The 12,735-nt window shown below is 38.4% G+C and overlaps 2 protein-coding genes across 2 annotated transcripts; both read right to left on the reverse strand.

Moving 5' to 3' along the window:
• Positions 1–1,408: 1,408 nt before the first annotated feature.
• On the reverse strand, positions 1,409–7,522 carry LOC127787882 (uncharacterized). The gene is made up of 3 exons (XM_052315950.1): positions 6,831–7,522; positions 6,472–6,678; positions 1,409–1,793 (listed from the first exon to the last, which is right to left on the reverse strand). The coding sequence occupies exons 1-3, from the start codon at positions 7,383–7,385 to the stop codon at positions 1,650–1,652; spliced, it is 906 nt and encodes a 301-aa protein (XP_052171910.1). The 5' UTR covers positions 7,386–7,522; the 3' UTR covers positions 1,409–1,649.
• A 619-nt stretch (positions 7,523–8,141) lies between these two features.
• Positions 8,142–12,439, reverse strand: LOC127788733 (inactive glucose-1-phosphate adenylyltransferase small subunit 2, chloroplastic). The gene is made up of 10 exons (XM_052317329.1): positions 12,410–12,439; positions 11,339–11,602; positions 10,884–11,174; positions 10,474–10,743; positions 10,211–10,378; positions 9,993–10,096; positions 9,750–9,861; positions 9,454–9,552; positions 9,084–9,209; positions 8,142–8,639 (listed from the first exon to the last, which is right to left on the reverse strand). Exons 1-10 carry the CDS (start codon positions 12,437–12,439, stop codon positions 8,523–8,525), a joined length of 1,581 nt encoding a protein of 526 aa, XP_052173289.1. The 3' UTR covers positions 8,142–8,522.
• Positions 12,440–12,735: the final 296 nt, after the last annotated feature.

A 12,735-nucleotide genomic window follows, 5' to 3' on the forward strand; every position in this document is an offset into this window, starting at 1 on the left:
CCCTCTAGCTTACACTAGATAAATTGTGATAAATACAATGAAGCTAAATCTAAGAGTTAAATACTCTTAGTACAAATTCTCTCTACAATAAATACGAGGCTGTTAATGAATGAAACAGTAAATAGCAAAGTCTCTAAAAGAAATGCAAGAAAGAAAGTACAAGTTTGAAAGTACAAATGTAAAGTGTATACTTAGTAGATAATCGTAATAAATGTTCTTCAGCGGCTTTCAACTCCTTCGACCACCTATTTATAGATGATGGCAAAAAAATACAAAAATTGAACTGTTGGGGTAGTTGGGTGAGCATTAAATGCGGCAAAAAACTAGCCATTATGAATTCTGCAAGAGACTTAGTCAACAAAAGAGAAGTGGTTAGTCGACAAATTTGTTAAAATAATAAGCTTAGTCGACAGATAAAGAGGGTTAGTCGACCAAAACACAAAAGCACTAAGGCACTTAGTTGACCAAGACAAAAACAGACATAGCACTTAGTCAACCAAGGCTAACTTCTGTCGACCAATTAAAGAGCTAGTCGATCAAGATATATCAGATATCTTTTAGTCGACCAAGGCCTAAGATTGGTCGACCAAGACTTAAAAAAGAACATACTGTTAGTTGACCAAAGCTTATGATTAGTCGACCAAGCCAACTTTTTAAAGAAGAATAAACGATATGTTAGTCGACCAATCTCCAAAAAAAACTTGAAATCTTAACCTACTTGCATTGCTTTAAGATGGAAACAATAACATAGCCCAACTTCATTTCTTTTTGCACAACTTCATGAAATTGATTTTTGAACACAGAATACATTAAATATGTTAATTTCCAATCATAATGAATCTTATATTATTTGTCATTAGATTTGTCATTATCAAAACCTTGTCATTAGATCACAAGAGATATCAAAATTAAGATTCAAAGCAGCCCCATAGAAGAAATTTGGAATACAACAGTGTAATACGAATCCTTATTTTATGGAAAGGGTAATGAGCATATATTAATAAAAAATGACCTTTCAAATGCCAGTGAAAAACTCAGTCCAAAATTATTAATCAAATGAAACATGTCACCCTATTTTGTCCCGATTGATTAATCCCATACAAGTCAAGTACAGTACGTGTTATGCATCTAATAAACATTTTTAATCTATTTCGAGCAGTACAGCCTTCTTCAACTATAGAAATATAACATCTCCATAGTATCTGTAGACTCCTGTCGTAATAAGTAATGTATACCAACCAAGCAGTCATAATAATATTCAACACTGATGTTAGAATGTTTCCAACAAAATAAACAAATGCCAAGCAATAACCTAACCACCACCCACATCCCAGATAAATACGTGTTTTTAAAGGAAGGACCCTATAATAGAATAAATTAGCAATAGGAGCAGTAGTAGTAGGCATGGTAGATTGATCATTCAATTTTCCATTCACACACACTGCTTTGAACAAACTCAACAGCCAAAGGACGATGCTAAGGCAGCGTATGGTAACCACATCTCCTCTTGTTTTAGAATAATATCCATAAACAATTAATACTGACCGTTCAATTGTAGAAATACATGACACCCCACAAATTGGTCCCCGCTACACTAAGATGGGTTGGATAAAATAGGTTGAATAAGTAAAACTGAAATCCTCGTTTGATCATGATATGTTTGCATTTTTCAGAGATCTGCATACCACCAGACCTCCTGACGTTCGCATGAAACACTCCCCAAGTGAAGCAACACAATTGCTATCCGTCATAAGATGAGGTTGCACTAATTCCCAGATCTTTTTCTTCTGAATCTGCATTTTATTGAACAAAAAGTTAATACTCATACGCAAGAAGGGAACAAAATACAACTAAAAAATAAATAAGATTCCAAATAAAATGCCATCACATAACCCCCAGTAGGCATTATCCCAAATAGTTCCAACAAATTTACATACTCGTATTACATGAAGACAATTGACCAAAAAATGTTAAAAATCTGTGGCATTAGAAATTTCTACCTGTATTCTCAAATAAACTTCTCCTAACTACATAGGGTCAGTGGCAAAGAGATAACAATACATATATGCATATATATTGACACGGGCACATGCGCACACACATGTACAATATGAACACAAACCCTCCTTCCTTAACAAAGAAATTCAACAGAAGAGAAGCACTTGTGACTAGTACACAACCTCATATTTAACATCTTACCTACATGTCTCTAACTATTACTACGTTCTTTCACAATTAAAATATCATCACCCAGTATCCTGATTTATGGCTAACCTTCAGACTTCATAAAAACATAATAGCCATTTTTGGTTTGACGTCCCTTTGACCCCATTTATAGTGGATACCTCTGGCCATAACACTAGTCCAAGGTACATGGACAAATTGCAGCCTAATTCTCCAGTAATAAGGTGAAATGAGCCATAATATAAATAACGGTGCCCATCAACAGTTGAATTCCCTCCCTCCCTCCCTGAATGAACCCAGCTCCCACAAGGGAAGACCAAGGCCTCAACGAAACCTGTGATTCTAGCCTCCAATTCATTAGTTTGTGGAAGTACCATGAACATGAAGACCTATAAAGTGCCTCAGCCTAGCTGTGATTGTTAGAGATCAACCTCTAGGGAACTCAGCATAATGGAGGCAACATAATTGAAGACCTTGCCTCTGCATGGCTAAGGGAGCACTCGGGTGGAGAATTCTATCAGTTGAGCTGAGAATGTGCTGTGAATGTCAATTGACTCTACACTAACCAAGAATAAGAGACCACAATTAAACTTTATTCAGTTGTAGGGCTAGATAAAAAAAGTCTGCGGGAGGCTCCCTACTTTGTAGGGGTCATTTTTGTATGCAGGCTTAATGTTGCTTTTAAAGAGGTTGTTTCCACAACTAGAACCCATGAGGTTTTAGCCACAAAAGAGCAACCTTATCATTACCACCAAGGCTTGCACTCATTTGTAGGGCTATGCAATTTCCCAAGAATTTGATGAAAGAAAAGAAAAAAACTCTTCAACCAAATTAACAGTGTCATTGGCACAAACTCATTCAGACACTGGACAAGACTGCCCCTCAAAATACCACACCACATTAAGCACGAGAGCACTTTCCTAATCTTCTTTGTTGGTTTTTCTTTTTCTTTTTTTGCTAAACAACTTCTTAATCATCTTCATCTGACACTAGATAGTCCTCTATCCGGAGTTGGCAATAACAGCTTCACTGTAGCAAGTATACCTGTTTAACTCTAACACAGAAAGCATCACATATCATGACTCCTTAACTCCACGATCCACAAAAATCTAAGAACTAACAGGAAAATTCCTTAAAGCTCGACCCTTGGTATCACCTATTGCATCAAAATTTCACCTTCCTTCTCAACCTTATCTCCCACCAAATATGACCTGCAAGAGTACCACTAGAGTTACACGATCATGCCAATTGCCAAAAGGACCCATATGTAGCCATCGGGATCTTGCTCCAATATCCATTCATCTTACAAGTCTTTAAAACCATCTACCTAGAAAAACTCTATGAGCATATACAAACTAACTCAGATAACAAATACGCAATTCATATTCCAATCTATCATGTGATATTCTAAGTCCTCACTTATTTGAATATAGGTATTGGTTGTTGGAAATTCTCAAAAGTACATCAACCTTGACCACATCACCCATCTCCTTAAACTAAAGTGCCCTGCTCAATATTTATACAATCAAACCATTGAATTGCAGATAATAATATACGCAGACACAGAAAGTACATATTGCAGAGCAGGCTAGCCAAATGGCAACCACGCTCAAAGTTTTAACTGGCTATAAGGACCTAATGTCACGACCTAGGGTTTTTGTACAATTTGGATGGAAAATTGAGAAGAGTATGGGGAAGAATTAGACATAAATGGAGGGAGACAACAGGAATAGAAGGAGAACAAAGGAGATCGAGAAGGGGAACAGAGAATTGGGAGGGAAATTAGAGAGAATTTGAGAGAAATTAGAATTCAAATCATTCAACAACATGCCTTCCCATCCTCTAGCTGTGGCTTATATATAGCCTAACAGCCTCCTACATGCACCCATGTGCAGCAGTACAAACGGTAAGCATAACTGCCTATAACTAAGGAAAATATCTATAACAAAAAAGGAAAGAAAATTACAATTACTGCCCTAGGTAACACCTAGTTCTTAATTCCAGTATTATGATCATATATAAGCATGCAAACTTAGCTTTTGACCATTTCAAAGACATTTATCGTATAATCATGTGATAGAATATTCTATCTCTTGATTTGTATGCAGAAATGAGTTTGAGAAGGTTTAGAGAATATAAACTTGGACTTGTTAATTATATGTGACAGTTCCCAAGGATGGCAACAGGGAGGGTATGGGTAGGGAACCCCTCTCCCTGTCCCCGTACGCAGCTTCCATGTAGTGGTCTAGGGAATAGAACAACAGAGAGTGAAGAAACAAAGGCCAAATAGGGAGAAGATAAACAATGGCATGATTTATCCTATGGTCCTTTCATTTATGCATTTTCCATGACAATGGTTACGGCAGCATTCTAGGCATAATGGCATATTTTTTCATGAGCATTTTGTACATTGTATGTGTGCAGGAAATGCATTGCAAGTTGCCACGTTTTGGTGTGTTTGGGTTCCATGCCATGTGTGAGACTAACTCTTCTTGGGCCTAGTTTGTGATTGCCTAGTGACACTTGAAAGCCCAAGAGTGCAAGTGAAGCTTGAATATAGGGGTGCAATTGGGAACCTAGTTTTGGGGAAGGAAAGACTGCCTATGTTCGTTAAGTGTGATGTGCATTGTAGTGTATGATGCACTCCATGGTATCCCTTACTGAGTAATGTACTCATGCATGTGCATATTAAAATTTTAAAATTGTAGGCCATACAAGTGGAAGGAAAGGAAACCTACAGGGGGTTAGGTAACCCAGTGTACACATAAGAAAGTTATGTATCAAGCATGTTAGCCATTATGATGAGATAGAGTATGTTGTGAATTGAAGGTTGCGCTGTGTGTGTTATTCCAAAGCATGTCGTAAAGAAGAACTGGTAGTATGGATCATGCTCACTTGGAAGTGTCATTATATATGCAACATCCTGAAGGTAACAACCAAGAGCACCGACAGCCAATTAGAAGTCAATTGTAGTCCTAGTTGGCAGTAAAGTACTATACTTGACAGTTGACTGGAATCAACTATAGAAAACAAGGACCGAAGGACCTCAGCTTTAAGAAGGGACAGTCCACTGAAGAATTATTTTCCCCACTGAAGCACCTCAGCTTTAAGAAGGGACAGTCCACTAAAGAATTGACTTTCACCTGGACAATCAACTAAAGGCTGTCAAGAGGGAGAGTCAACTATGGGCCATAAAGAGCACCCAACTCATTTGCTGAAGGAAACTCAATTGTGGAGGTCGACTGATGGTTATCAAGGGATTAAATGAAAGAAAAACAGGCACTGTGGAAAGGGGTTAGCACACAAGGGACACTGAGTAAGCAATACACTCAAGAGTACCATGAAATACCAAACATTAGGTTGAGCCAGATGTCAAAGGTCAGTCCAGGACCATGGGAAACCATTGCCACACTAGGCCAGAAAAAATGAAAAAGTTGGCAACGTCCAAGAATACGGTCAGGCACCACATTCTTCCATAACTTGGATTTAGTATTAACATGTTCTTGTCTCATTTATCAAGACAATATCATCTACAAGAAACCTAAACCAAGACACCTCTTTCTAGATGTGCCTAATAAATTCATTTATGCCTATAGCAAAGAGATAAGGGCTTAAACCCTTATTTCTTGTCTTATTTAATGTAATATAATTTTAATTGAAAAAGTCTCTGTATATCCACCAAAAGTCCAAATACATTTTTGCTCTACGATATAGGTCTCTAATAACATGCATATGAGGAATCCAAACTCTCTTCTTCTCTACCTTCAAAAGGCTTCTTTTTTTTTTTTTTCGAAAACTTTGTCATCGTCCTTTTTCAAGTCTCTTGACACCATTTGTAATTTTATCTATTTATCTCTAAATCTTTCCATTTGAAATTTCGACAAAAAGATAGTTTTCATTGTTAACCTATAAGGCATGAAACTAAATTGGTTTCCAAACACTTTGGCTTATCTTCTAAATCTTTATGAATAATCACTCTCTCCTAAAGTTTGATAGCATGATTCATTAACTGGATCTCTCTATAATTTTCACAATTTTAAAACCTCATTTGTTCTTGCAAATTGATATTAGGTAAACTTAAGGGGAAAAAATGGTCTTGTAATAAAGTTTGCATGAAAAATAAAATGAACATCATAAAAATATGGCAAGGCAAAACCATTCTGTTTGCAGAAAGAACTTCTAACTTATTTCAGCACATGCATGAGAAGTTTTTTTTACATCTCTTCAACATTTCCATATATTTGGTTCTGTTGAGCAGTCAAAATTTTTAATTCACCTAAGTACTACCTGGTTCGGCGTAGCAACAGCAGGCAGGTTGTCTTTCTCATCCGCGGACCCAAACCATATCCTTTCACCAGGAAGTGAACCCTCAGGGGGGACTAGAAGCGCAACATTCTCATGTGAGGCATCAGAAGCAGCCATAAGCATCCCGGATGACTTGACACCACGCATATTCCTTGGCTTCAAATTGGCCAGGACAACGACTTGCTTGTCCTACAAGTTGATTAGATATGAAAAGATTAATGGAAAGAACAAATTAAACAGGTATACTATAGGCTGGAAAAAGAAAATAAAGAAGAAAAAAGGAGGAAGAGAGGAGCGTAGCGTTGGAGAGAGAGAATAAAAGAGGAGGGTTCGTTGGAGACCTGAAGATGTTGAAGAGGAATATAGTTGACAAGACCACTGCAAATAATTCGGGGTTGGGGTTCGCCGATATCCACCTCCTCAACATAGAGGGAGTCGGCCTCCTCGTGTCTCCAGGCCCTCAGAATGCGCCCAACCCTTATGTCGAGCGTGTTGGCTGCATTCCTTATCTTCGTTTCAAGATCATCATCATTACCATCGTCAGAGGAGGGAGACGATGGTGCTTCCGGATTAGAAGAAGAAGAAGGAGAAGGAGAATCGGTGGCCACATTGTTCTGAAAAGCTCTTGTGCAGAAGAACAATTTTGTTGGTGGTGCAGGCCTCCGTGTACTACTACTGCATAGCGGAAGCGGGCCCGGGCGAGGAGCCATGGATTTCCCAACGCTCCCGTACCCTTTTTTGACCAGGTGACCGACGCAATAGCAATAGCAATAGCATCTTGTGGTTGCTGTTGGAAGCAGCAACGACGGCGGCCGAACGCAGCCGCCATAATTCCGCAGCAGAAGGCTACCGCCGCCTTTCATAGCGTTAACCCCCATCCCCACCACCACCACCATTACTCTCTACCCAATAGCCAAACCCAAATACTGAACCCTCCCCCACACTCCACACTCCACCCACTCCCGCCGCTTATCTCTCTCTCAGATCAGATTGAGAGAGATTCCTTCCTCGCCATTCCCACATCCCATTTGGGCTCGAAAGAAAGAAAATAATAATATGTATATATATAGATATATATATATATAAAATAAACTGGTGAAATTACAACACCGCCCTTTGAACTCGAACCAACAAACAGCATCCTTCAGCCGGGACCCAGAGCTCTTCGCGTTCCTCAGCCTGGCCTTCGACCATTAAGGCTTCGGGGTGGGAACGTTATCCACATCATACATACATACATACATGTTGCTCTAGCCTCTAGTAGTAGACTTAGTTTTGCACATATTGTCTCTTTATCCTTCATGCATATATCCAGGCCTGTTATGTTCGTTGACGCGGGTTGGGGGGGGGGGGTGTCCCATGGGGGGGTGTCCCACCCCCCCATGGGGCCCACGCCTCCCCTCTCGATTTGCCCAGGCAAATGTTATATTGGCTGACATAAACCATATAACATTTTGAAACATGTTAAATTTTAACTTAATAATTGTTGATGTGATTTGAAGAAGTCAAAATAAAATAAAATTATCTATAAACAATAAATTAGCAAATATATGATATTATTTGTTAATTATTTTGATTAGATATTATGTTATATTATTCTCCATTTTATGCTATGTCAATTTATATTTTAGATTGAATAAAATATACGACTTTCGCTTTGATATTTTTTTTCTTTCATTTTCTTCTCTCATCAAAAAATACCAACAGTACATAGATATGGCTTGAAGTTGTCTAAAATTATTCAGAGCATGCATGAGATGACAACCTCATTCATTCTGGGCACTGCTGAATCACTCAGCGGATGGATCACCTTATACGTACATTGCTCTCTCTCTCTCTCTCTCTATATATATATATCATATATAACTTGAAACTTATTTGAAGAAGAAAAGACACAGAATTCAAGTATACAGTTGATTTGGGTCCTCTAAGCTGCGTCCTCATCGTTGCCAGCAATTTGCCAAAGAATGAAATCAATATATTGAGAGGGATAGAGAGAGAGCAATCATCAGTTATGAGACGACAATTGCTTGCTATATGATGCTTCCATCTGGTATCACTGCGCTCCTTAGGATTACAGCTATCCCTGCTTTGATGGTGTAGCCATAAGATTCCATATTTGCTTCTTCGACATTGTCTTTATTTATGATCTGCGTAGCACACAAATTAAATAACACTTGTTTTATGTCAATCAAAGAAGAGAAAAAAAAAAAATGCACTTTTGATAGTTATACTCTCGTAATATATGAAAGTGAAAAAAAAAAAAAAAAGAAGAGAGGGGGAGCGAGAGAGAGAGAGAAAGAGGAAGCAGCTACTGTCCCTACACCTATAATTAGTTTTCCATAAGGATACAAGTCAAGCTCTATGAGAGATCAAAAATGAATAGATCATTGAGGGCAATTCAGTCTTCTAAATCATTGTGAGTTTTTAAAAGAATAAATTCATGCTAATTGTTTGCTGCTCGTAGGTTGTCTTGAATTAGACAATTATAAGACGATCGATGTAAATATGTATGAATTCAGAATCAGAAAGTCTTGTACTTGTTTGACACAACTTGGCATTGCTAGAATTAGTATTTGAGAATGTTATAGTACCATAACATTTTTGCCAATCCTTGCATTCTTGTCCACTATGGCTCTCCTTATAAGCGACCCTTCTCCTATTCCAATCGGAATGCCAAAGCCCTTTCCTTCGATTCCACTAGTCTGCAGCTCTTGCATCTGTAAGATAAATTTTTGTAAGAACTAGGATGAGGGGGAGCCATCATCTAATGTCCTTTTTTGGTAAACAAAAGAATTGTGGACAAACTCTTACGAAGAACATGCATAATGACATGATGGTCAGAGCAAATTAAATACTCATTCAAATTGCCATGGATGTATAGTAAAAATGATTCAACTAGTGCAGTTTTTTTTCAGCTGTCGTAAAGAACTAGCGCAGTTTTGTGGTGACTTTTACATTTACCTGATAGATATCAGAACCCATGAGTATTGAATCCTCAATTACAGCACCATCTCCAACCCTTGTCCTTAGACCAACTACGGTGCCTTTGATGTTGCATCTCTGCTTTCAGAAAATTCATCAAGACATAACAATCAAGGAGAATAGGAAATAAAATGAAACTAAGAAACAGAACAGAAAAAAGAAACAAACAAATGAACCCATAATGTTAGTTTCCTTATGCATGGTGGTGTTATGCTATCTTCTGATTCGTTTGAATACTTCAGAGGAAGATAACGTCTTAGATCCTAGTTTCTTGCCTTAAGAATGCAACCATCTCCAACGACACTATCTGTAATGACCGCACCGGTTATTAGACTTGGAGGCAGACATCGAGGCAAAGTGTACAAAGGAGAATCTTTCTCATAGAAGCTGCTACCAAAACACCAAGTTTGTGTTAGTTGTTGTGGGGCCCGTTATATATGCGTGAAACATTCACTAAAAGAAGGATGCAATGTCTTTAATTCTTTCAGCTTTCCCTGGTTGTTATTAGAGTTACTAACTTATATCCCATGTTTGTCTTCCTTGTGCTCTCCATATTTGCTTGGTAAAACGCTTTGATGCTTTGTATGTTGTCCCAGTAGCCATCGAAGCGATAAGCATGAACCTGACCTTGTGCAGAAGAAATTTCCTTGGAGATAAGAATGGAGGAGAATAAATCTTAAGTTAACAAGAAAAACATGAAAAAAGAGAATGATCTGTACAGTAGAGAAAGCCTGACCTTCATTCCTAAGGATATTGCACCGGGTATTACTTCACTTCTTAGGTCATTTGCTTGGGGAAAATATTCTTGTAGAAGTTTTATCATAGCATCTCTGGTAATGACATAAATCCCCATTCCAGGGAAATAGCTATGAGCAGAATTGTCATATTTCCCTGAGCTTTCTACCTGAGTTTGCAGATTAAAGCTGTTTGAGAACTATATGATGCAATCTAAAGAACGCTGTGACAAAAGAATATGTGAAAATAAGGTATAAAATTTACCGATATAGGCTTCAATTGCATCTTGTCTGGTTTCTCTCTAAACTCAGTAACTTTATTCTCAAAGTCTACATCAAAAATACCAAACTCCAAATCTTGATTCCCCATGCTAGTTAAGACTGCACAAGTAACATCGGCATTCTTGTTTCTGTGGGCTTCTATAATCTTCTGGTAGTCCATCCTGTAAAGGTGGTGACCAGGTAGGACCAGAAACTCAACAACTGGATACTCTTCTAGCAACCATAAACATCTTCTGATGGCATCGGCAGTTCCCTAAGAGCAACAGGAAGTAAAACCAAAGTTAAAGATGTCCTCCTCAAGTTTAGTAACTACATAATCAGAAACAATTAGCAAATCTTTAAACATAAATAGAAGCACTAATTAAGATATCGGAAAAATTGAATTGTTTTAACTTGAAACCAGCCTTCGTCTTCGGGACTCTGATACGCTGCAATTACTTCAACAAAGCCCTCTTTCCCGAGACCTGCTCCTGAATAGGCTCTTGTAAGATGGGAATTAAGGGAGGTGGAGTTGAACTGCGTGATGGCATATATCTTGCTTATGTTACTGTTAATGCAGTTGCTCACAACTGCATCAATGAGTCTATAATTTGCTCCCACAGGAAGAGCTCCTTTTGATCTTCTCTTTGTCAGCGGGTAGAGCTGTGAATCTGATCCGTCCCCAAAAACTATTGCTGCGACACCCTGACATCGAATAAGAAAATATAAAGAAATGGCAAACGAAACTGCACATCAATTATTTGCCAGGCAATAGCCCCTTCATGGGGGAAGTAGTAATGCAAGTACCTCATAGAGAAAACAGAAAAATCATATAATATGGAAAGCACGGGAAGAGAAAAGGTACAGACCTGATTTGCTGGAGGCATTAACATACTGGGGTGTTCAGGTTGCTGCGGATTGGTGATGGAGAGGCCTGGAAGGACAGTAGTTGGAAGCTTTTGTGCAGGTTTGTGATGATTTTGGACCATTCCAAGACTGGGGAGCTTCACTTTCAGGTTCACAGAAGCAGCAGGAAGAGAGAGCTGCAATGCCACCATGACAAGAGAGGAAGAGATTGGGGAAGATTTTTCTTTCTTTTGTTCTTTCTTGCTTCGCGATGTATCTTTCGAGATCTCTTGATGTTGTCAGTTTCATGTTGGCTCTCAATCAATCTCTCTCTATTTAGCATTGCAGAATGACATGAGAGACACGAGATAGAAAATACTTTGCTTTCTTCTTCTTCATGGGTACTGCAGGGAGATCTTGCTTGCATAGCAAGTGGGCAGACTGCTTAAGTATTACTACTCTTAATTATTAGTACACTTTTGTGCTGAAAGGGGCCGGCAAGGCTAAACTGGTGGATATGCTCATTTCTTGGCAATCTTAACTTGTCGGTGTCCCTGTCAAATAACTTTGGTTGGTTTCAAGTTTTTGCCTATGCTTTTCTTCTTTGTTCTTTTTTGGTTGGGGATGCAAAGGGTTTACTCTTACTTAGATCTTTGGACATACATACATATTGGCAGAAGGGTCTCTAAAATGTGCAGCAGAGAAGATGCATGGAGATGGGCGGGTGATAGAGGTGTGAGGGCATCGTCAGTTGGCTTTGATTTGATTTAGGCTTTGTTTTGGGGTTGGGAAATGGGAATGGAGTGGTTGGCAAGATAGGCATTTTTTTTTTTTTCCCAGCTTTTTAGTTAAGCCATCTCTTTCTTTCATGTCTGCTCCTCAAATACAAGGCTTGTGGCTTATTAAAAATCCATTCATTGCATTACTTTTTTATTTCGAAAAAGATGTAGATTGCTGCTTCATTCATACCGCCGTTGCTGTGTGTATTTTTTAGAACGATATGAACCTGCAATTACTATATTTCTAAGTGTGTATTGGGGCACAATTTGAATCCTAATGTCACTGAGGATGAAATGATAACACACTGGTCTAACCTTCTGCAAATGCCAAGAGTCAACATGCATACTTGTTCAGTTGTTTTAAAGCAGCCGCCGCCGCCACCACCACCACCTTAGACCCCTATTACTTCACAATGCCATACGCAAGTCTTATAAAAAATATAAACCTTAGTAGCAATAAAAAGCTCTGTTCTTTGTAAAGGTAAGAATAGTTACAAAAATGGCCCTTGCTAATGCTCATAAAGTGAGATGTTGTCTCCTTTATACATGTAGTATATGAAATACATGTTAGTTACCATCCACTAATAAATAAAATAATGCCAATCATGTATAGCATTTTCACTAATTACCCTAAAAACATC

This window comes from Diospyros lotus, chromosome 13, assembly GCF_014633365.1.
Source record: "Diospyros lotus cultivar Yz01 chromosome 13, ASM1463336v1, whole genome shotgun sequence".
Taxonomy (NCBI): Eukaryota; Viridiplantae; Streptophyta; class Magnoliopsida; order Ericales; family Ebenaceae; genus Diospyros; species Diospyros lotus.

Coding starts and splice junctions, on each gene's coding strand:
- LOC127787882 (XM_052315950.1), bottom strand. CDS start 7,385: ATGGTGGTGGTGGTGGGGATGGGGGTTAACGCTATGAAAGGCGGCGGT. Junction 6,679..6,830: donor TTCCTCTTCAACATCTTCAG/GTCTCCAACGAA, acceptor ATCAACTTGTAG/GACAAGCAAGTCGTTGTCCT. Junction 1,794..6,471: donor CTGTTGCTACGCCGAACCAG/GTAGTACTTAGG, acceptor AATAAAATGCAG/ATTCAGAAGAAAAAGATCTG.
- LOC127788733 (XM_052317329.1), bottom strand. CDS start 12,439: ATGCATGTTGACTCTTGGCATTTGCAGAAG. Junction 10,744..10,883: donor AAGACGAAGGCTGGTTTCAA/GTTAAAACAATT, acceptor TGTTGCTCTTAG/GGAACTGCCGATGCCATCAG. Junction 8,640..9,083: donor GGATTGGCAAAAATGTTATG/GTACTATAACAT, acceptor TGTGCTACGCAG/ATCATAAATAAAGACAATGT.